The sequence below is a fragment of the Acanthamoeba castellanii genome (assembly GCF_000313135.1).
Source record: "Acanthamoeba castellanii str. Neff unplaced genomic scaffold scf7180000084641, whole genome shotgun sequence".
NCBI lineage: Eukaryota > Discosea > Longamoebia > Acanthamoebidae > Acanthamoeba > Acanthamoeba castellanii.
Window position 1 is genome coordinate 457,389 of NW_004457343.1, and position 21,998 is coordinate 479,386.

Here is a 21,998-nt window from a genome sequence, read left to right on the forward strand (position 1 = left end):
ACTCTCTTTATCATGACCCTTCAGGCGGACTACACGACCCTACTGGCGGGCCTCGCAGCCTTCAAGGCGGACACGGACGCTATCAAGGCGGAGACTGCAGCCGTGAATGTGAAGAACGACGCTATCAAGGAGGAGATCGTGGCCATGAAGGCGACCTTCAAGGCGGACAGGCGCGCCATCCAGGCGAAGACTGCCGCCATGAATGCGAAGACCGACGCTATCAAGGGGCAGATCGCGGCCATCGAGCTGGCCATCAAGGCGGAAACGGACGCTACCAAGGCGACCTTCAAGGCGGACAGGCGCGCCATCCAGGCGAAGACTGCGGCCATGAATGCGAAGAACGACGCTATGAAGGGGGAGATCGTGGCCATGAAGGCGAAGATAGCGAACGTCAAGTCTCGCGTGGACAGCAACAGAGCAGCCGACGAGGGGCATTGATCAGCACGCGACCCTTCCATCCAGCCTGGTTGTTTTCATCCAACGTTATCTCGCAACAAATCGGGCTTGTATTGCTCAGCTGGCCTTTGCTTCCGAAGGACTGTGAAGAGCTGCGTTAGGGAGATGCGCTCACGAGAGATGCGGTGTGGTTGGCGCCGCAGGAGACCTTGGCCACGCGACCCCTTGGCGGTGCGTCCTCGCTCGGTGCAAGAAGGAGCGTGGCGACAACCGTGGGGCCGTGTCGGTCGTGTCTGTCTCCATGGCCCAGTTGCCCCTCGGCATTCTTGCCCCACGTGTACAGCACGTTCATATCTGAACACCGCACCACCATGACACACCATGAGTCATGTCCCAAGCGCCTCTCTTTTCTTGAAGAGACAGAGAGAGAGTCGGTCCGTACCAGAGATGGCGGCCATGTGTCCAGCCCCGCAGGCGATCGCGCGGATGGGCACCTCCGCCAGTGCCGTGACCAGGCTGGGGACCGTCCGATTCTCCTCATCGCCGTGTCCCAGCCGACCACCCAGCCCGTGGCCCCCTGGGAGAAGAGGAGGCAGGTGAGGCTTGCGGGGGCGATTGAGGGGTGGGAGCAAGGTGGTGCCTGCTGGGGGCAAAGTACAGGTGAAGAGGTGGCCTTCGACGTTGATCGCGGCGGCAAAGTCGTAGCCGCACTGAATGCTCTTGATGCCCTTACCCTCCAACGCCCGAACGAGCACGGGCGCAAAGTGGCTCTCGTTGTCGCCCTGGCCCAGCTTGCCGTCCTGTGGTTGGTAGCACCGCGACGAGTGAGTAACGTTCCAATCATAACGCCGGACCATTCCCTTCCGACGTGGTCAAGCTCGCAAGAGTGTCGCACCGTGCCACTGCCCCACATGAAGACCTGCCCGGCGTCGGTGAGCACGGCGTTGTGGGCTCCGAAGCAGGTGGTCTGCACCACCTTCTTACCCCTGAGTCCCTCGATCATCGTGGGAAGACGCCTGTACGCATCGTCTCCGTGACCCAATCGACCTATGTCGTGTTAAGAGAGAAACAATGGGTGTCAGGGTTATATAGCCTGGCCTGCGCTGTGTAGCTGGTTAACATGAGCACGTACCGTGTTTAGGGAATCCAAAGCTGTACACCTGGCCGTCAGAGGCTGCAAACGGTGCTGAAAGTTAGTGATGCCGCATATATAAGGGATTGCCCAGCCAGATAAGCGTACTGACGACGAGGGAGTGGTTTCGGGCAGCGCACACCTGGGTCACCTTGAGGCTGGCCAGGGCATCGACCAACAGAAACGACCGAATGTTGTTCTGATTCTTGTGTCCCAGAAAGCCCTGCTCATGTTTCCGCATGAGAAGAAGGCTCGAGCATGCTTGGACACACTGCCCAGGGCCAAGGTCGCGTAAGCGTACCTTGTACCCTCGTCCGCATGTGTACACCTGGCCTTTGGACGAGATGACCATCGAGTGAAAGTAGCCGCACACGACGCTCTTGGCCTTGATCTGCATGGCCACCGATCACCGCGCCAAGGGATCAGCGAAACACAACTGAAGAGGAGAAGAGGTGGTGGGTGCTGTGCAGGTGAGTACCCCTTGCTTGTGCAGGCTTTGGACTAGAGTCGGGTCTCTGTACTTGCGCTCGTCGCCATGGCCCAGCCGGCCCGTTGAACCCAGACCCCCTGAGTTGCACGAACGCCCACAGCTCATCATGAGCCTCGCACATGCCCTGCCACCACGTTAACCTTCACGTACATGTATACACGGCACCGGCCCCTGCAAGGTTGTTGGGTAGAGGCCAAAGTTACCGCCAGACATGGGCTTTACATTGTGGGGAGGGGTGAGGACGTACGCGTGCAGAGGGCTCCATGGGTGGCACCTAGCGAGATGGTGGAGATGGCAGCGCCATCGCCAGGTATCTGTGCGCCCGTACGACTTGACGTGGAGGCGGACGGCTCTGCGCCAACGTGCAGGAGGACAGGGCAGGGCAGGTCTGCCGGGTGGTCCTCGCTCGCCTCGCGCCCTATGAGGCTCTGGTCACCCCACGTGTACAAGACGTAGGTCGCTCCGTGGCGTGTGGGCCGCTGCATGGGTCTTGACAAAAACCAACAAACTGCTGTTGTTGGTTGCCTCCCCGCCTCTGCCGCACTTGGCGCGCTTTACCTTCGCGGGATCACTTTCCTGTAAATTATGAGACGAGAATTCTGTTGTTGGTTTTTTTTTGGAATTAGTTCTTTCGTTTCGAAAACCGTTTCAGGAACATTAGAAAAAAGCCAAAAAAAATTAGGAAAAAACAATCACGACTGGCGTGGATGGAAGACGAGAGACGTGACACGGCTTTGGTGCTGGGACTGGACTCGAGCACCCAGGGAGTGAAGGCCCTGGTGATTCGCGCTGATAATCTCCAGGTCGTGGGCGAGTGGAGCGTCAACTATGACCTCGATCTGCCCCACTACGCGACTCGTGGCGGCGTGCACCACTTCAAGGACAGGGTCGGCCAGATGGACGAGGGCGAGGTCACCGCGCCCCCTTTGATGTGGGCCGAGGCCCTCCAGCTCCTGCTTGAGAAGATGAAGAAGGCCGATGAAGGCACCATCTTCGGCCGCATCAAGGCCGTGTCTGCTTCAGGTCAGCAGCACGGCAGCGTCTACTGGCGCAAGGGTGCCGAAGCCTCCAACCTCGCCCAGCTCCTCAACGAGGCCCAGACCGGGCTCCCCAGCGACCTCATGCACGCCTTGAAGCACGGACAGGGCGCTTTCTCTGTTCCCGTACGCCACCGCCCTCTGCTCAGAGCTGCTCTGTCGTCTTGCTCAGTCTCTCTCTACCTTGGCGTCGTGGTGGTGGAGCAGAACTCGCCCATTTGGATGGACAGCAGTACCACGCCGCAGTGCCGCAGGTTGGAGGAGGCCATGGGCGGTCCGCAGCGGGTGGCCGAGATCACCGGCAGCCGAGCCTACGAACGCTTCACCGGGTGCGTTTGCGACACTGTCGGCAGTGCTCACTCTTTCAGGCTCTGATCAAATGAGTTGTCTCACACCGAGTGCGCCCTGCACAGGAACCAGATCGCGCGAGTAATCGAGAAGCAGCCGCAGGCCTACGCTGATACGGAGAGGATATCCCTGGTGAGCTCGTTCGTTGCCTGCTTGTTCGTGGGGCGCTATGCGCCCATCGACAGGAGCGACGGAAGCGGTAACCACCTCTGTCGTTCCCATCTTTCCAAACGAAGCGCGCTGTGCTGGACTCACTGACTGGGGGTACACGTCGTGGTGGGTGTTGGTTTTGAAAACAAAATGCCAGGGATGAACCTGATGGACATCCGCACGAAGGATTGGAGTGCGGAGGCGCTCAAGATCGCGGCGGGAGACACGTCGGCCGAAGAGTTGGCCGACAAGCTCGGCAACGTGGTGCCTTCCCACAGTGTGGTGGGTAAGGTGGCGCCATTCTTCCGCGCCAGGTACACCGCTCATGACCACCCTCGCGATAGCTTCTCGCGCACCTTCGTGCGAACTCACCCGAAATCGGTCTACAGGTACGGCTTCCCCGAGGACTGCCTCGTGATTGCTTCGTCGGGCGACAATCCCAACAGCGTGGCCGGTATGCGGCTTGGCCTTGGTGATGTGAGCATCAGCCTGGGCACCAGGTGCGGCCTTTCCCCGCCTGCTTTCGCACCAAACGCCAACGTAAGCAACTGAGACTTTGCGTCGCGTGTGTGCCTAACACTGTAGTGACACGGCGTTCGGCATCCTGAGCGACCCCAAGCCATCGGCATCGGAGGGCCACATCTTCTGCAACCCCGTGGACCCCGATGGCAGCATGGCCATGGTGTGCTACAAGAACGGCAGCTTGACCAGGCAGCACTTCAGGGATCTGCACGCCGGCGGTTCCTGGGACGAGTTCAACGCCCTCCTTCAAACGGCCCCGATCGGTACCTCGCCCACTCACTCGCACGCAGTTGTCCGCGACAATCAAGTGAACGACATTACTCGTACCAGGGAACAACGGCAAGACCGGCTTCTTCTTCAAGGAGATTGAGATCACGCCTCCGGGCGCGAGTGGCTTCTTCCGCTTCGATGCCGACGGCAAGACGGTAGACTCCTTCGCACCCGAGGTCGATGTGCGCGCCGTCGTAGAGGGGCAGTTCTTGTCCATGCGCCTGCACGCCTCCAACATCGGCATGCGGCAGTTCTCGAGCATACTCGTCACCGGCGGCGGCTCGTCGAACACCAACATCTGCAAGGTCGTCGCTGACGTGTTCGGCGTGCCTGTCTTCAAGGCGGAGACCTCCAACAGCGCATCCCTCGGCGCGGCTTACAGGGCTCTCCACGGTTGGCTGTGTCGGCAGCAGCAAGTATTCGTCCCCTTCAGGTACGCTCCAGCCGGCCACGGCCAAGTTCGTTGCGGTTGTGGGCTCACGCACGGCCTTCGACCCCAACGAATGTCAGTGAGGTGCTCTCGGCGGCGGCTCCGTTCACCAAGGTGCACGATCCCGATATGGCCGCGCATGAGGTGTACACTGCGATGCTCCCTCGCTACGAAGCACTCGAGAAGGAGTGTCTCGAGCATTAGATGAGCGCTCGCCATCGATGTTGATGAACGCATCCGGCCCTTGGCTTCGCGCCAAAACCAAACGACATTGTTGTAATTTCTTGGAAGGTCGGAAGCGCAAAAAGAACCAAAGCATTGTCGTGTGCATTTAGCAAGAATCTAACAACAAGAATCGAACCAGCAGGACAACAACAACAATGAGCAAGGGACCCCTCATCGAAGCAGTCTTCAAGCAGCACTCGCTGGCCAACAAGACCGGCAAGACCATCTCCAAGGCGGCGATCGGCCGTATTGTGGATTCAGTCTTCGAGCAGGTCGGCAAGCAGATCGTGGGCAAGGGTTACTTCAGATACCCTGGCTTCGGTTCCTTCCTCATCAAGTACGACCGGCATGCATCCCTGCGAGCAGCAGCGCGGCATGTTCGCTTTGGGGGGGGGAGAGATGAAATCGCCCTGTTGACACGGCTCGGTGCAGGGATCGCTCGGCGAGGACAATGTACAAGGCCCTCCCCAGGACAAAGGGCCAGACGATGGATAGGTCAGAGGCGAACAAGATCACAGTGCCCGCGCGCGGCGTCGTTGGCTTCAAGCCTGCGCCTCCGCTCAAGGAGTCCGTGAAGGACCTTAAGAGGGTGAAGCGAGCCAAGGCGTCCAAGAAGGAGCAGGAGATCGTGTAAATTGACCAAACCAGCACCAATCTAAATCGATTGGAAACAGAAGACGATGAATGAAAGGCGTTTTTTACTTACATTGCTCTAAGCGGCACCGCACATCAGGAACTGCGCTTGATGTGGCCCGTGAGGAGCGCTACCACGAGGGCCAAAAGGCCACCGATAATGAGAAGAAAAATTATGATGAAAATCGTGAGCATAACCTTCTGCCGTCGCTGTAGGCGTCGTGGTCGCCTGAGGCGGTGGCCCGGGCTTCGATCGTACTCTTCTCGGCTTGGGGCAGCGAAGACGGCCGTCACCGCACCAAACACCACCGAATCGCTTCCCTTCTCCAAATCGACCCAGCTCACCCTCTTGCTCTTCTTCGATGATTTTCGGGCTAGCTCCGCCAATCGCGTCCCGATCTCGCCCCCAAAGTCATCAAATGAGCCTGAGCTGCCACTTGAGACTTCTCGCGAGCGTCGTCCTTCCTCATCCTCCTCATCGCCGCCCAACAGGCTATCTGTTTCTAAATGATCGTCGCCTCGAAAATTGTTTGCAGCTATGTGATTTCGTCCCGCCAGAAGCAGATCATCGTCGTCGTCGTCTTCAGCCTCCTCTCTTCGTCCTCCTGTCGCCTCTTGCAGGTGTTGTGTCGCCAGATCCCCACTTCCATTGAAGTGGCGTGCATCGCCGTTCTGCTGATGTGATGAGACGGATGGTGGTGGCGAGAGGCTCAGCGCGGTCTGTGTGGGCGACGAGGACAAGAGCTCGAGCTCGTAGGGGGACAGACGCTCCATCTCCTCCTCTTCGCTATCTTCTTCGTGAAGATTGGTCTGACCGCCCCAGGTAAAGCTTGGCCGTCCTTGGCGACGAATTCCGCCACGACATTCCCTACCGTGATCATCACTTTGGCTGAAGTGAAGCCTTTGAAACTGGAGAAGGAGTAAAGAAGTAGTATGTTATGTTTATGTGACACGGTCTCTCTGCTCCACCAAAGGCGAACACGTTGTTGTTGTTGGGGCAGAACACGTCTGCTCCTCTCTCACGAGGACTCGGCGGGGACAGCCTCTTCCGAGCCGTTCTCCTCCGTTCCGTTGGCCTCGGGCGTCTCCTCCTTCTTCTGGCTCAACTCGGCCCTGTTCCTCTCGTCCTCCAGCTGCTTGTCGAGCCCGGCCGACTTCTGCTTCTCCTCCTCGAGCAACTTCTCCAGCTCGGCGGTCTTGGCCTTGGCCTCCTCGAGCTGTCGTTCGGCATCGCTGGATCGGCTCTTCTCCTCCTCGAACTGCCTCCAGTTGTCGCCGGCCTTGGTCTGCTCCTCCTTGAGCTGCCGCTCCAGGTCACCGGATCGGCTCTTCTCCTCCTCGAACTGCCTCCAGTTGTCGCCGGCCTTAGTCTGTTCCTCCTTGAGCTGGCTCTCCAGATCGCCCGTTCGCTTCTGCGCCTCCTCGAGCTGCTTGACAGCGTCGGTGGCCCGGCTCTTCTCCTCCTCGAGCTGCTTGGCGGCGTCGGCGGCCTTGCTCTTCTCCCCCTCGAGCTGGCCCTCGAGCTCGGTGGCCTTGCTCTTGGCCTCCTCGAGCTGCTGGGCGGCGTCGGCGGCCTTGGTCTTCTCCTCCTCGAGCTGACGCTCGAACTCAGCGGCCTTGGCGCGCTCCTCCTCGATCTGCTTGCCCGAGTCACCGGCCTCGCTCTTGGCCGCCTCGAGTTGGCTGGCGAGGTCGGCCGACTTGGCCTGCTCGGCCTCGAGCTGCTTGGCGACGTCGGCGGCCTTGGTCTTCTCCTCCTCGAGCTGGCGCTCGAACTCGGCGGCCTTGGCGCGCTCCTCCTCGATCTGCTTGTCGGAATCGCCGGCCTGGCCCTTTACCTCCTCGAGCTGCTTGGCGAGGTCGGCCGACTTGGCCTGCTCGGCCTCGAGCTGCTTGGCGAGGTCGGCGGCCTTGGCGCGCTCCTCCTCGATCTGCTTGCCCGAATCGCCGGCCTGGCTCTTCGTCTCCTCGAGCTGGCTGGCGAGGTCAGCAGCCTTGTCCTTCTGCTCGCTCAGCTGTCGCTCGAGATCGGCAGCGCGGCTCTTCTCGTCGTCGAGCTGTGTGTTGAGGCTGGCGACCTCGGCCTTGTGCTCCTCGGCCTGGCTGTCCGACTGCGCGGCCTGGCCCTGCAGCTCGCCGAGCTGCTTCTCGAGGCTCGCGGACTTGGCCTTCTCCTCCTCAAGCTGGCCCTCGAGCGCCTTGGCCTCCTCGAGCTGCTTGTCGAGCGTGGCGACCTTCTCTCGCTCCTCAGCCAGGCGCATGCCTAATTCTACAACCTTGTTACCGCCGGACAGGGACTCCTGCTCGAGCTGGGTCACCCGCGCCTCGCGCTCCTCAAGCTTGGCGCGGACCTCCTCGAGCTCCTGCTTCAGCGCAGCCTCGGCCTCGGCACCGGCTTCGCTGGCCTGGGCGGCCTTGAGCTCCTCGGCGGCCTCGTCGGCACGCTGCTTCTCGGCCTCGAGGCTCTGCGCGGCCTTCTGGGCGATCTTCTTCTGATCGGCGAGCTGAGCGCTCAGGTCGGCCGACTCGTCCTTCTGCTTCTGGAGGGCCGCCACGAGCTCGGCGTTCTTAGCGGCGAGACTCTGTTCGGCCTGCTTGAGGCTCTCCAGCTCGGCGGAGATCTGGCCGGCATAGCTCTGGCTGGAACGGTAGGCCTGGTCCTTCTCCTCGATGAGCTGCTCCAGGCGGCTGACCTCGGCGCTCGAGCTGGCAGCAGCGGGAGCGGCGACGGCAGCAGGCTTGGCCTCGACCTTGGCCTTGCCGGCCTTGGCGGCCGAGAGGGCGACCTTCTTCTTGAGCTCGTCGACGGTCTCCTGCAGCTCGCGCACCTGCTCCTGGAGAGCGGCCTTCTCGGCGCGGAGGGAGTTGGCCTCCTGCGAGCCGCTGTTGGCGACGTAGTTGCGCTTGCTCAGCGCGGCGAGGGGGGAGTCAGCCGAGAGCTCCTCGTCGGTGCGGCCCTCGAGCTTGGCCACCTTCTCGTCGAGCGAGGCCTTGAGCTCGCGGGTCTTGGCCTGGAGCTTGGCGTTCTCGTGCACGTACGCCTCCATCCGCTTCTTGCCGTCGCCGATCGTGCGGGTCAATCTCGCCGTCTCCTCCTCGAGGGTACGGATGCGATCCTTCAATTTCTTGAATTGATTGCCCGCTGTGCTGACCTTGTCCCAATCGTGGTTGTTGTCCTTCTCCTTGTTGGCCTTCTTGACGACCTTGTCCTTGGCGGTGGTCGTCGCATCGGGCTCCTGGAAATTGCGCGCCCTGCTGTCGAGGCTCAGCGCGAATTGATAATCTTCAGCCGATACGGACGGGGGCAGAGCTGCGGGGGCGGCGACAGTGGCAGCGACGGGGACGGCAGCGGCCTTCTTCTTGTTCTTTTTCTTCTTCGGCTTGGTTTGCTCCTTCTTATCGGCGGTGACAGCGTCGGCCTTCTTCGATTCCGTCTTCGTGGCGGGAGTGGCGGGAGTGGTAGTGGTGGAAGAGGAAGTCGAAGTCGAAGTCGAAGTAGAGGGGGCGGGGGTCGAAGCAGCGGTGGTCTTCTTGGTCGCAGCCGCCGGGGTGGCGGTGGGCGAAGTAGCCGTCACCGCCTTCTTCGATTCAGCCTGCTGAGGCTTCTTCTCAGCCACAGCGTCCTTCTTCGTAGCGACGGGAGCGGCGGCCGGCTTGGCGGGGGCAGCGTCCTTCTTCTTCTCCTGCTGCTGCTGGGGCTTGGCAGTGGCGGGGGCCTCGGTCTTCTTCGTCGACGCATCAGCCTTCTTGGCCTCGGCCTGCTTCTTCTCAGCGGCGGCCGGCTTGGTAGAGGGAACGGGGGCGGCGTCCTTCTTCTTCTCCTGCTGCTGCTGGGGCTTGGCAGCGGCGGGGACCTCGGTCTTCTTGGCAGCAGTGGCGTTCTGCTTGGGAGCGGGGGTGTTGGTCTTCTTCTCGCTGGGCTTGGCGTCCTTCTGCTTGGGGACCTCCTTCTTGGTGTCGGGTTTCTTCGACGTAGAAGGAGCGGCGACCTCCTTCTTGTTGGCGTAGAGGTAGAGGACCACGATCACGCCAACGAAGAAGGCCACAGTCGGCGCAACGATGAAGAATACGTCCATCATGATGGCCTGCAACAATTGAAAATCATTAATGACAGAAAAATGGCAACACTCGCCATCTCTTGTGCACAAGAGTAATCGAACAGTGAAATTAACGAAAACAAAGGCCAGTAAAAGCCCTCCATAAATGGACGATTGCAAAATGAAAGAGATAAGCGTCTCTACATACCAAAAATGGGGAGATTGAGAAGGCTCAGCACACCACAATCGTTCGTTCAGTCCACAGCGTTCACGCGACCAGCGACGAGGCAACCGCAACAGTGAAACTACAGAGCGAAGAGGAAGGGCCGAGAGGGAGAGAAAAGAAAAAGATCAACAACGCTCACCCGCCGCTCGCTAAGTCCACGCCAAGCCCAGCGCGTCAGGTGGACGAGTAGGAGCGGGCCTCTTGCGAAATCCTGCACGCACCACGGAGACAGCCGATCTAATTGACCTGTTTTGACGTCGACAAAAAGAAAATAGAAGAAATAAGAAAAGGAAAAGAGCCTCTTTCTTGCGTACTGAAAAATGCCAGTTGCTGGTGGTCTTAGCCACAGCGCACAGCAGGGAGGCCTGCTGGTCTCATCGGCGGGCTGCGCTGTGGGTGCCTGGGCGGTGGCGCGGACTCGCACAGGCGGAGAATGCAGCGTTGAGGTTCCCTCTTTTTTCCTCCCGCATGTCCCATAAGCGCGGAGGCTCCGCCACTCCAGTGGGTTCAAATAGGTACCCTCCTCCCCACCTTGTGGTAGGGACGCGGATGGTCTCAAACCGTTGGGTCCGTTCACGGGGCCTAACGTACCGTCCCACTGCTTGCCGTGGAGCACTAGGGGTGCGACCTTTCGGGGTCCGGATCCCCGTAGATGGTGTATGGTCCAGCAAGAACGTTCCAGACCGACAAGAGCGCAAAGGGAGGCGCCGACTGGTTGATGACTCTTCGTGAGGCATCCTGGGAGGTGGTTGACCGGAGCAACATGTTCGACTTACGCATATCCCTCAGGCGACCCCAAACCCCTGGGTAATGAGCGGGGAGCTACAACCATGCGGGAGACATTTATCATTTTTTTGGTTTATTTGGAATTAATTATAAATAAATTATAAAAAGGGTCTTCTTTGAGTTATCAAAAAACAAAAACAAAAAAGAAGAGAAGAGAAGGCAAAGCAATCTTCCACACGCACGAAGGAATGGAAGCACGGAAGGAGGAGGAGCCTACTGGTGGCTTGCAGCCGTCGTTTGGGCTGGAGGTCGAGAACCTACTGAAGGCCATTGATGCCGTGGAGAGGCTGCTGCACGAGGCGGGTGAGCCAGGCGCGGTAAAGCTCGTGGAAGCGTCGAATCAAATCAAACAAATAACTGCCACCATACAGGTCGCCTCCCCCTTCATTTGCTCTTTGAGGTGATTAACGCATTTATATTGATATTTTTTTCTTTTGTGATGCAGGCCTTGGCCAAGCTGCCGGAGAGCCGAACACCTGCAAACACAGCCACGGCGGCACAACTTCGCCACAAAACGAAGCACGTACGTAGTCCCTCGCACTTCTTCCGGTAAAGTTGTGGTGTTCGTCCACTGTGGACATGACGTGGGAGCCGTCCCCTTCTTACACCTTTTCCATCACCAGCTGGTACTGTGGGTGAAGCAGCTCAAGTTGCAGCACGACCAGCAGCAAGCCACCAACGTCGGCGGACCCGCCTCGCCCGGTGCTGCTCCCAAAGGCGCCGCTTCTCCACTCTCCGCGCTTGGCCACCTCTCCACCGCCACCAGGCGCACGGCGAGTCTGCCTCAGCCGCCCACGGCTGCGGCCGCTCCCTCCAACGCCACAACCAGCCCGCAGTCGGGCGTGCAATCCACGCTCGCCTCGTCGTCGTCGTCGCGCCCGATCCGTGCGGCCACGTCTTCGTCGCCCACCACCTCGCCCACGCTCCTGATACGGAACGAGTTCAATCTCTTCAGCGACACCTTCTCCATGCCATCGGCCCGCTCCTCCGAGTCCACCTCGTTCGCGCCCAGGTCCTACCTCAGCGGCGGCGACAGCGACGACCCGTCGCCGGCCTCTTCGTCGCCCTACGCTCCACCACTCAGCCCCCAGCAACAACAGCAACAGGACAAGGTGCGTTACCGCGAGGGCGACGAATCAATGAAACCGCGGAACAGTGCCAAGGAGGAGGAAGAGACCGAGAGCGGCACGAGCGAAGACCTCTTCACGCCTTCGTCTCCGCCCGCCGACTCGACGTTCTATCTGATCGACGCCAAGGGTCCGGGCAAGGACGTGCACATCCTGCAGCACGAGGGCGGCGACGGCGGCGGCGGGGGCAAGGGCCGGCGGGACCGGAGCACGAGCAACCATGTGAAGGCCGGGCGGATGAGCGGGCCGGCCGGCGCCAGGAACCCGCTCTGCGGGTGGCTGCACAAGTCCGGGAACACCTTCATGTCGCCGTGGAAGCGGCGGTACTTCGTGCTCGATGCGTCGGAGCGGCCTCTCGCTGTCCAGCAGTACAGCGGTTTCATGACATGGGGCGGTGGTGGCGGCGAGCGGCGACACAACAAGACCGCGTCGCCGCCCATGAAGCAGACCCTCCGACTGTACTACTACATCTCCAGGGAGGACCCCGTGCCCAAGGGCTTCATCGACCTCGCCCTCCTCGAGGCCATTCGACCCGGCGTTCGCTACAAGAACACCTTCGACATCACCATCGCCAACAGGTGGGTTTCTTCTCGGCTCCTTGCCTCGTCGACGCTGACACACGTCTGCCTGCTCTCGTGCTCTATGGAATGTAACTTATTTGTTGTGTCGTGTGTGTCACATACGTGATATGTGCGCGCAGGGTATTTCATTTAAAGGCGGAGACGAAGGAGGAGGCGGACGACTGGATCTGGGAGCTGCGGAGGTGGGCCGAGTGGGCGCGCGGGCGGGAGCTCGCGCCGAACGCGAGGGAGCAACAGGAAAAGGAAGAGCGCGAGCGAAAAGAAAAAGAGGAACAAGATAAAGCCGCCGCCAGTTACAGGAGCCGATCAGGTGCGCCGATCTGCATTTCTTCGATCAACAGCACCACACGCACGCGCACACGCCCGCTCACCTTTACTCTTTTGCTTCAGCGTCTTTCCCGGCGGAGTGGTTCCCTAAGCTGGCAGACGCGCTGCTGGGCAAAAGCGAGGTGAGCCCCCATCGAGTGTTGGCCTTGTGTTGGCTTGCGTGCACTGCTCACAGTGCTATCTGATGACTTTTTTCCGTTTGTTTTGTTTCATGATACGTGCGTGCGCAGCAAGCGGCCGTCGCGCCAGCTCCAACGGCGGTGCAGGAGGAGAAGAAAGAGGAGCCGAGACGAAGAGGCGAAGCCGAAGATAAGTACAAGCACGGCGTCGCTGCAGCCGCTGATGCGAGAGCGAAGGAGGTGGACACCGCAGCGCAGTACGAAGCGAAGCTGCAGTTGATGGAGGAGGTGGTGGAGTACAAGGAGCGCGAGCTGTGGAACATGCGCCGGGAAGCGGAGAAGCGCACTGGACTCAACATCGACGATTGCAGCGTGGAGGAGCTCGAAGAGCTCGAGTCCGAGCTCCTGAAGGCGCTCGTGCGCATCAAGACCGTCAAGAAGAAGAAAGCGAAGGAAGTCAGGGACTCCATCAAAATGGATCTCCTACAGGTATGCACACTACCCTGTGTGTCGTGTCGTTGGTCGTGTCGTGGTCGTTGGTCGTGTCGTGTCGTTGGTCGTGTCGTGTGTCGTTGCTGTACTCACCCACACTCCCTTGGCGCGCGGCAGCTGGACGTGTGCCGGGCGTGCTTCGTCAACACGCGGAGGGTCGTGTTCCTCCCCTGCGGTCACTTCGAGGTGTGCGAGGACTGTGCCGAGAAGGCGAGCGAGTGCCACCGCTGCAACCGACCCATCGAGCGCCGCGTTGAAGTCCGCGAGACTTAGGCGCGTCCACCACCGCATTCGTTGTACATAAAAGCGCGTTGTGCGTGTGTGTCGTGTCACCCGAGTGCGTGTCGTCCCGGTGTGCTGCGTCTCGCCACGCACGTGCCCAGCCAATGGGAGAAGACACCGAAACAAATCGCCTTTTGCGCCTGGGCACCGAACTTCGACCATTCCAAGCAAATGAGATTGAGCAGATGAAAGAAACATATTGAAAGCAGAGAGCGAGATGAAGGGCGGGACTGGACGGCAGATGAGCGAGAGCGCGTGGGAGAAGACGGCGAAGGACTTGTTTGCAGGGAGCGTGGCGGGGATGGTGTCCCTAGCGGTCTGCTATCCGCTGGACATCGTGCGCACGCGCCTGCAGACCACAGACGCCTCGCGATTCAACGGTGTGATCGACTGCTTCGCCAAGACGGTCAAGGGCGAGGGATTTCTCGCCCTCTACAAGGGCATGTCCTCACCTCTGGCCGCGCAGGCCCTCCAAAAGGCCATCATGTTCGGGGCCTACGGTGCCGCCCAGCGATTCATCGTTGGCGGACGAGATCGTGGCACCACGAGCTCTCCTCAGCCACTGAGCACATTCGAGCTCCTTCTATGCGGCATGTTTGCGGGCAGCGTCAACACTGTCGTGGCAGCACCCATCGAGCTCGTACGCAATCGATTGATGACCCAGTACCACGCCAAGGCCGCGTCAGGGGCCGCAGATGCGACCTTCTACACCGGACCGATCGATTGCTGCAAGAAGATCGTGCAGCAGCACGGCCTGCGCGGCCTGTGGAGGGGTGTCGGTCCCACGCTGCTGCGAGACGGCCCGGGCGTGGGCGCCTGGTACGCCTCGTTCGAGTTTGTCAAGGTAAGTCGGCCTCTTGTAGATGGGTGTCGATCTAGCCAAGTCTGATCTATGCTCGTTGTCTCGTGTCGTTGGTCGAGTTGTGTGCAGCGCCTGCTGATCCCTGAGGGCAAGACGGCGAAGGACCTGGGCTTCTCGCGGCTGCTTCTCGCGGGCGCGGCGGGTGGTGTAGGGTACTGGGTGACGGCCTTCCCTCAGGACACCATCAAGTCGGTCATGCAAACCGACAAGGCGGGCAAGTACCGCAACATGGCGCACTGTGCACAGGAGCTGTTCAGGTGCGCCTGGCCCGTCTTCTTTCCATTGTGTGCTATGCTGACCATCGGTGGGTGGTGCGTGCAGGGAGGGAGGAGTGCCGCGATTTTACCGAGGGTTCCTGATGGGCATCACGAGAGGCGTGCCCGGCGCTGCCGCCACCTTCGCCACCTATTCCATCATCATGGACGCCATCGCGTAATCGTTTTGAACCTACACACCCACGTTATTCTCATAAGCTCCACTCGACTCCTGTTAGCTCGCACACACGCACACGTTTTTAATCGTTGAATTTATTAACAGCTATGGACATGGTCTAGTTGGCGATGGCGGCGGGCTGCTTGCCGAGCCGGACGGCCTGGGTGGCGATGTGCTTGCCCTGGAAGCGGCCGCCGTTGAGTTCGTTCTCGCTGGGCTGCCTCGCGCCCCACACGCCGGCCACCACCGACGATCCATACGGCGAACCACCCGACACCTCGTCCACGGGGAATTGGCCTGTGCACGCGCAGGTAAGACCATCAGCGCGCGTGTTGTGCGTGTGCGGCGTGTGTCGTGCCGTGTGCGGTGTCGTGCGGTGGTGAGAGTGTGTACCGGCGAAGGTGTAGGGGAGGCCGACGACGAGCATGCCCAGGTGGAGGAAGAGCGGGAGGAAGCCGCACACGATGGTGGTCTCCTGCCCGCCGTGCTGGGAGTTGCTGCTGGTGAAGGCCGACGCGAGCTTGCCCACGAGCGCGTTCGAGGCCCAGAGGCCGCCCAGCGTGTCGATATAGGTCTTGACCTGGGCAGCGATGTTGCCGAACCTGGTGGGCGAGCCGAAGGCGATGGCATCGGCCCACTGGAGGTCCTCGTGGGTCACCTCAGGCACGTCGGCCCACTGCTTCTGTCAGACGCCGGCCCCCACCACGGTAAGCTTACGACCACTCATCGACGAAACACGCACGCTCTGCCATGTGGGTGTGTGTGTGGTGGGTGTGTGTGTGTGTACCTTGGCCTCGAGGGCGCCCATCTTGGTGAGCACCTCGTCGGAGAGAGTCTCGGGGAAGCGGGCGAGACGGACGGTGACGCCCTCGACAGAGCCGGCGCCCTCGGCGATGGCCTGTGCGAGCTTGTAGATGTGACCGTAGGTCGAGTAGAACACTGCGTGATTCGTGTTGGTGAGATCTCAAGACCACTACTCCTTGCGACACTCAGGTGCGGATCGTACCAACAAGGACGTTAGTGGTGGACATGGTGGTGAGTGTGTTCTGGAGTCGAAGAAGAAAGTTCGCTGTTTGAAGTTGTGGTCGAGTGGGAGTTGTTGAAGTGATGTTTGGCGGGGGAGGGTGACATGTTTATCTCTCGCCCAAAAAGCTTCCCGTCGTTGCTGTGATTGGCGGGTAGCTCGGACTTTTTTCGGCCCGAAGCCGGCGCAACAAAGAGAGTACCTGCCGTTGGGGACAAAAGGAAGTTGGACGAAGTGGGATTCGAACCCACGCCTGGAGACCCAGACTACGACCTGAACGTAGCGCCTTAGACCAACTCGGCCATCCGTCCTTGGACAAAAGATCATATCTGTGACCTGCTTCTGCAAAAAAAAAAGAAAAAAAAAGACCAAGTGGACAGGCCCGCTTCAAAAAATGTGATTGGTGACGAACCAGTTGATCATGTACAGGGTGGGTTGACTATTGGTTGGGCGCAATCTCGAAGACCGCCATGAGGGGTAGATGGTCACTGCCAAAGTCAGTGTTGGGGAGGCCATTGTACTTCCTGGCTCCCTCGGCGTCGGTCCGGAGTAGCTCCACCTCCGCCTCACTCTTTCCCCTCACGCGCGCCTCACTCAGCCGCCGCTCGTTTTCCCGCTCCACCCACCCCTCCGGCCCCGCCTCCGCTCGCAGCGCCTCCTCCTACCCCCAACCCAGTCAACATCAACATCAATCCATCACCATCACCTTCACCACCACCATCATCAAGAAGAGAGAGTACCTCGGGCACTTCAAGAAGGTGCGTGGGCCGAAGCGAGGCGGGGTTGTACCAGATGTAGTCGATGGTCCAGCATCGACGTGACGTCACTGTGGTGTGGGTGGGCTCCTGTTGTGGGCCTGCTGCGTTGCCCTCGGCGGGCAGGATGCGGCCCTGGTCGGGCTGCAGCGAGCCGTAGACGTCGTAGGCGCTGCGCATGCGGGTGCTGCTGCGCGGGTCGGCCCGCACCCCGATCTCGTCGCGCATGTAGCGGTAGATGGGCGACTGCGGCGAGTTGTTGAAGTCGCCGCAGAAGAAGATGGGCAGCTCGCTCTGCTTGTACTCGCGCTCCACCAGCGACCGCATCTCTTCGATTCCCTCACCCACTGGTCATCGCATCTTGTCAGCACACACCGCACACGCACGCACCGCACGCGCACACGTACCCTCTCGGAGTTCCTTCATCTGGTCGTCTATCTTGGCGGAGTCCCAGTATAGATGGGTGGTGGTCACGAGCACCAGGTCGCGCTTCCTCTTCTCGCCCTCGTCGCGCTTGCCACCGGTGCCGGTGCTGCTGGCGCCGTTGCGGTCCTCGAGGAGCACCATGAGGGCCACCCGGTCGTGCTGGTCCTTGAAGTTGATCGACCTCTCCATCACCAGCTTGAACCGGTCGTCCTTGAAGAAGATCCCGCAACCGTCCTTCTTCTCCACCCCTACGCACACACGCGTGTCGTGTCGTGTCGTGCGATCAACATGACGAAGAAGAAGAAGCGGAAGAAGAAGAAAAAGAAGAGTTGTAACGGAGGGCAACAAGGGGTGCGTACCCGACCACGAGGTGCCGTGAAGCGAGGGCCGCTTGACGTAGACGCTGGCGTAGCCCAACTGGGCCAGCTCGCGCTGGAAGAACGCCCAGTAGTCGGTCAGCTCCTGGAAGCACAGCACGTCCGCCAGCGACATCGATGAAGCTGAAGCTGAAGGTGCAGATGAAGATGAAGAGTCTGCCCGGGTTGCGGTGCCCAGCTGCTTGATCTCGTTCAAGAGGGTGTGCTTGCGTCGCTTCCAGGCCAAGTGCTCTGGCTTCACGTAGGGGAAGTGGGCCGGAGAAGCTAGATTGCTGCAAAATCAAATGTCAACAGCCACAACGTGGAGAAGGAAGGAGAGACAAGCTGAGAGCAAACAAACCTGCCCAATATGTTGAATTGGGCAATGGAGATGGTGGGCACGGCTGCAGGCAACTCAGAGGCGCCTTCGCGAGATCTGACGATGGGGAACAGTCGACGCGTTGCCGGCGAAGCCTTCGCCACCCCACCAACCCCAACCACCGCCGCCGCTGTCGTCGCCATCTGCTTCCTCATCAATCTTTCCAATAAATAAACTAAATAAATAATTATTCGAAGTCCTAATAAATAAAACAATAACAATAACAAGAGAAAAATTAATCGCTCTTGTCGGAGGCGGTGAAGGAGCTCTCGCGGCCTGTGTGGTCGATGGCCTCGGTGAGGGCCTCGGTCCACTCGCTCAGCTCCTTGGCGTCGGCGGCCTGGAGGTAGAACGTGCGGCGCGAGTCGTGGTAGATCGCGAACGAGTGCTTCTTCTTGGTCTCGCCCTCGGCCGGCGTCACCACGCACCCCTCGAGCAGCACGCAGCCCTTGCCCGTCACCTTGTTGGCGTTCTCGTAGTAGTACAGGTTGCCGTCTTGCAACACGAACCACCTCTGATCCACCACACGCATGAGACTGTGCGTGCGCGTGTGCGGTGGTGCGTGCGCGCGCGCGCGCGGTGTGTGTGCGTGCGTGTGCGTGTGCGTGTGCGTGTGCGAACCTTTTTCCAGTTACGAACGAGACCTCCTTCTTTGGTGAGCCAACCCTCCTTCAGCACCACGCCGGCCAGTTCGCGCCGCTTCAACGACTGATCGCTGACGTCAGCACCAGCGGCACAGCCCAGGGGGGAAACCAAGAGGGCATTGGGGGACGGTACCTTGCGCTGGAAGAGCTGCTCCTTGATGGAGGCGCGGATGGGCTTGACCACCTTCATGGTGGTGGCGGCCCCGCGCCTGCGGGCGATGTCCTCGGCCTCGCTCATGAGCTCAACCTGACGCTTGAGCTCGCGCTCGCGCTGGGCCGCGCGCCGCTTCTCCTCGTCGAGGGCCTGCTCGGTCTGTCGGGCCTTCTGGCGGAGCTCCTCCATCTCGCGCTCCATCTCTTCGATTCGCAGCGCCGCCGCCGCCGACTTCTTGACGTAGAGCTCCTCCTTCTTGCGCCACTCCTCCGCCTCTCGCTTCTCCGCCTGCGCTTTCGCCTCGGCCCGCTTGGCCTCGCGCCCCGCCGGGTTCTTGCGCAGCTCATCCACTGCGTGTCGTGTCGTGTCGTGTGCGCGCGCGGCTTGGTTAGCACCGGTGCGCTCGCGCTCGCAACGAGAACAGAGAGCGTACGATTGATCAGCTGGGCCTGCTCGGGCTGGAGAATCTTGGCGAGCTCCTCAACGAGGCTCTCCCTGTCGCTGTGGTGCGATGCGACGCGAAATGGCAGAAGGCAAGCATTAGGGGGCTGCGTGCAAGCGCGGCCCACCCGGTGGGCCACAAGTACCTGATCAGCCGCTCGACCTCCTCCTTGGACAGGGTGAGCTCCTCCTGCAGCTCCTCGTTCGCGCTGCCGGCATCCTTCAGCTGCGCCGTGGCGTTTTCGACCTGCATTGCAGAGCCAAGCATGAGCCCCTGCGCACTGAGAAGCAGCGGCGGCGGTGGTGGGAGGCCATACGTCGAGCAGGGCCTGCTTGAGCTCGTAGTGGAGTCGCCTGACCTGCGAGCCCAGCTCCATGTCCTTGTTCTCCACCTCGCGGACCAGCCGCTCCTTCTCCGACTCCCTCTCGTTCAACTCCTGCTTGAGCCTGGAGATCTTTTCCTTGTTCTGATACTCCTCCTCTTGCACCTGGCCATCCGCACACGTCTCAGCCCTCACGTCCATGACACTCGCACGACACCACCGCACACGACACCACCGCACACGACACACACACACACACACGCACAAGCGCACGACACGACACGACACGACACGACGTGCGTACCCCTTTGAGGTCGTCCTGGAGCTGCTCGATCTGGACGGAGGAGGCCATGAGGAGCTTCTTCATCTCCACCCGCATCTCGGCCACGCGCACGGGGTCGAGCATGTCGCTCATGCCCCCGACCTCGTCGCCCAGGTCCTCGCTGTCCCGCCGGGTCGAGCCCATCATCAGCGACGCGCGCGACGGCGTGCCGGCGCCGCCCAGGGACCGGGCCGACGACGATGGCGTGGAGGGCTTGTAGGGCGACGCGGCGGGGCCGCTGCCGGACGCGGAGCGGGCGGAGGAGGCGGGCGAGGCGGGCACCGCGCGCGGGATGACGCTGGGCGGCGCCCAGTCGCTGCCCTTGAGCTTGCGCATCTCGGACTCGAGGAAGATGGCGTAGCGCTTGAGCGCCTTCACCTCCTTGCGCAGCATGGCGATGATCTCGTTGAGCTCCTCCACGCTCCGCTGTTTGTTCACCTGCACCGAGTTCTTGATCGTCTTGGCCCTTTGGCCGAAGCGGAGCGTGGAGATGGTCTCCTCGGCGTTGAACTCGTGGGGCGAGCAGGTGCACACCAGGGTCGTCTTACTGTTGCCGCCCAGCGATTCCTGCACGAATCACCGCACACGCGCACAGCCACCGCACACGCACACGCACACACGTTAAGCATGTTGCGTTGCTAGGCAAGTAGATGAGGTGCTCGCGCGAGTACCTTGAGGATGTGAGTGAGTTTGGAGTCGCGGTAGGGGACATGCGACTTGCCCTTGGTGGTGAGCGCGTTGATGCAGTTGCCCAGCGCCGCGAGCGACTTGTTGATGTTCTTGGCCTCCTCCAGTGTGTTGCCCTTGGCGCCCGTCTTGGCCACCTTCTCCGACCCGGCCAAGTCGGCGAGGTTGAGGCGACCGGTCTTGGTCGAGCCATCGGGCATCCGCTGGTGCAGCGTCAGCACGAATAGACTACCGAAGAACAGCCAAACAACAAAGTGAGTGCGTGTCGAGCGTGCGTGTGTCGTGTCGTGCGGTGTGTGCGGTGTGTGTCGTGTCGTGTCGTGTGTACACACCTGTGGGAGCGACTGCTGGCGTCGTTCATGCGGGTGGGCGTGACAGCCCGGAACTTGTCGCCCAAGCGGAGGAGCTCGAGCACGTCGTCTTCGGTGGCGACGAACTCCTCGGTGAGGTCCTCCACCCAGACGCCGCGCGTGGGCGTCTCGTGGACCTTGAGGTTGACGCTCTTGGGGTTGAGCAGATCCCGCACCCGCTCCTTGTAGATCTCCATGAACGAACATTTGATCGTGAACTCGGTGCCCTCCTTGTCCTCCGTGATGTGTTTGAACAGTTGGCTGTCGTTGAGATTGTTGTGTGGCGTGAGCTGCAGGCCACCATCATCAAAGAGAAGAAGATGATGAAGATGATGAAGATGACGGTGGGGGAATACCTGCAGGCACGAGGGATGATGCCACGTTCCTCGGTGTCGATGTCGCGGCCGAACATGGTGAACGACTTGCCCGAACCCGTTTGGCCGTAGGCGAAGATTGTTCCGTTGTAGCCGTTGAGCACATCCCTGCACGCCGCCACCACAACGACAACAAACATGCACTCAGCCTGGGACGAACTATGACGTCTTGTACGCACGATCGGACAACGTACACGATCGTCTCCTGGGCCACCGCACCGTACACGTCCGCCTGCAGCACAGATATAACATAAACGATAAATCAAAATTATTTAATTAAACAAAAAAATAAATACGGACACAAACGGACGATAAGTTGAGAAATAAAAATAATTAAAAGAAAGGGGAAGCTGGTGGCACCTGGTGGGCTTCGCCGCCAAAGACGCGGTCGAAGGAGAAGACGTCGGGAGAGCCGCGCTGGACGAGGAATTGGCCGTCGGGTCGCGCCACCTCGACAGAGCGTTGGTCCTCGCGCACCACGAACGCCGTGCCGGCGCCCCTCGCGCCTCTGGTGTCCTCCGTCTTTTCCCGCTCGTTGACGGGTCGGAACCGCACCACCACCCGCACGCTGCAGTCCATCTTCTTGTTTGCGAGGTTGTGCACAGCCGCCAAACAACACAACTTAGTTACACCAAAGTTGAGAAAAAAGATGAACGACAAGGGGTGTACCCCAAGTTTTGCGTGAAGCGCCCACCAGGAAAGAAAAGACCTAACCACCCGACCGGGGTTGGGTGGCCCAAATCCTCCGACGCAACGACAAAATGGCGCCAAAAATATGCGCCCCAGGAATGCGAATAATGCGCAGAAAAGTTAAAAAATTGACAAGTTGACAACATTTTTGCAGAAGATCGACGAAGAA

General features: G+C 60.4%; 10 protein-coding genes across 10 annotated transcripts; 5 read left to right on the top strand and 5 right to left on the bottom strand.

The window, feature by feature from the left end:
- Positions 1-12: 12 nt before the first annotated feature.
- On the top strand, positions 13-438 carry ACA1_366580 (large adhesin, putative; the record flags this gene model as incomplete). The annotated part of the gene is made up of 1 exon (XM_004336011.1): positions 13-438. One exon carries the CDS (start codon positions 13-15, stop codon positions 436-438), a length of 426 nt encoding a protein of 141 aa, XP_004336059.1.
- A 115-nt stretch (positions 439-553) lies between these two features.
- Positions 554-2,503, bottom strand: ACA1_366590 (regulator of chromosome condensation (RCC1) repeat domain containing protein; the record flags this gene model as incomplete). Its single annotated transcript, XM_004336012.1, has 9 exons — positions 554-750; positions 839-973; positions 1,055-1,196; positions 1,292-1,443; positions 1,529-1,570; positions 1,637-1,751; positions 1,830-1,919; positions 2,007-2,095; positions 2,293-2,503. 9 exons carry the CDS (start codon positions 2,501-2,503, stop codon positions 554-556), a joined length of 1,173 nt encoding a protein of 390 aa, XP_004336060.1.
- Positions 2,504-2,725: 222 nt separating this feature from the next.
- Positions 2,726-4,979, top strand: ACA1_366600 (xylulose kinase; the record flags this gene model as incomplete). Its single annotated transcript, XM_004336013.1, has 8 exons — positions 2,726-3,181; positions 3,263-3,384; positions 3,469-3,602; positions 3,711-3,867; positions 3,943-4,053; positions 4,139-4,338; positions 4,406-4,778; positions 4,856-4,979. 8 exons carry the CDS (start codon positions 2,726-2,728, stop codon positions 4,977-4,979), a joined length of 1,677 nt encoding a protein of 558 aa, XP_004336061.1.
- A 176-nt stretch (positions 4,980-5,155) lies between these two features.
- ACA1_366610 (DNAbinding protein HU superfamily protein) lies at positions 5,156-5,634 on the top strand (the record flags this gene model as incomplete). The annotated part of the gene is made up of 2 exons (XM_004336014.1): positions 5,156-5,337; positions 5,433-5,634. 2 exons carry the CDS (start codon positions 5,156-5,158, stop codon positions 5,632-5,634), a joined length of 384 nt encoding a protein of 127 aa, XP_004336062.1.
- Positions 5,635-6,652: 1,018 nt separating this feature from the next.
- Positions 6,653-10,274, bottom strand: ACA1_366620 (M protein repeat-containing protein; the record flags this gene model as incomplete). The annotated part of the gene is made up of 3 exons (XM_004336015.1): positions 6,653-9,718; positions 10,036-10,107; positions 10,251-10,274. The coding sequence occupies 3 exons, from the start codon at positions 10,272-10,274 to the stop codon at positions 6,653-6,655; spliced, it is 3,162 nt and encodes a 1,053-aa protein (XP_004336063.1).
- Positions 10,275-10,870: 596 nt separating this feature from the next.
- On the top strand, positions 10,871-13,601 carry ACA1_366630 (PH domain containing protein; the record flags this gene model as incomplete). Its single annotated transcript, XM_004336016.1, has 6 exons — positions 10,871-10,999; positions 11,128-11,205; positions 11,306-12,387; positions 12,510-12,700; positions 12,952-13,325; positions 13,446-13,601. The coding sequence occupies 6 exons, from the start codon at positions 10,871-10,873 to the stop codon at positions 13,599-13,601; spliced, it is 2,010 nt and encodes a 669-aa protein (XP_004336064.1).
- Positions 13,602-13,827: 226 nt separating this feature from the next.
- ACA1_366640 (carrier superfamily protein) lies at positions 13,828-14,908 on the top strand (the record flags this gene model as incomplete). Its single annotated transcript, XM_004336017.1, has 3 exons — positions 13,828-14,454; positions 14,542-14,729; positions 14,794-14,908. The coding sequence occupies 3 exons, from the start codon at positions 13,828-13,830 to the stop codon at positions 14,906-14,908; spliced, it is 930 nt and encodes a 309-aa protein (XP_004336065.1).
- Positions 14,909-15,022: 114 nt separating this feature from the next.
- On the bottom strand, positions 15,023-15,935 carry ACA1_366650 (NAD(P)H:quinone oxidoreductase, type IV, putative; the record flags this gene model as incomplete). The annotated part of the gene is made up of 4 exons (XM_004336018.1): positions 15,023-15,201; positions 15,298-15,586; positions 15,692-15,843; positions 15,911-15,935. 4 exons carry the CDS (start codon positions 15,933-15,935, stop codon positions 15,023-15,025), a joined length of 645 nt encoding a protein of 214 aa, XP_004336066.1.
- Positions 15,936-16,367: 432 nt separating this feature from the next.
- ACA1_366660 (Nocturnin, putative) lies at positions 16,368-17,987 on the bottom strand (the record flags this gene model as incomplete). Its single annotated transcript, XM_004336019.1, has 5 exons — positions 16,368-16,589; positions 16,669-17,030; positions 17,091-17,357; positions 17,469-17,758; positions 17,827-17,987. The coding sequence occupies 5 exons, from the start codon at positions 17,985-17,987 to the stop codon at positions 16,368-16,370; spliced, it is 1,302 nt and encodes a 433-aa protein (XP_004336067.1).
- A 92-nt stretch (positions 17,988-18,079) lies between these two features.
- On the bottom strand, positions 18,080-21,718 carry ACA1_366670 (kinesin motor domain containing protein; the record flags this gene model as incomplete). Its single annotated transcript, XM_004336020.1, has 13 exons — positions 18,080-18,358; positions 18,466-18,552; positions 18,622-18,992; positions 19,076-19,143; positions 19,230-19,357; positions 19,401-19,571; positions 19,711-19,740; positions 19,831-20,271; positions 20,400-20,643; positions 20,802-21,026; positions 21,122-21,247; positions 21,319-21,371; positions 21,500-21,718. 13 exons carry the CDS (start codon positions 21,716-21,718, stop codon positions 18,080-18,082), a joined length of 2,442 nt encoding a protein of 813 aa, XP_004336068.1.
- Positions 21,719-21,998: the final 280 nt, after the last annotated feature.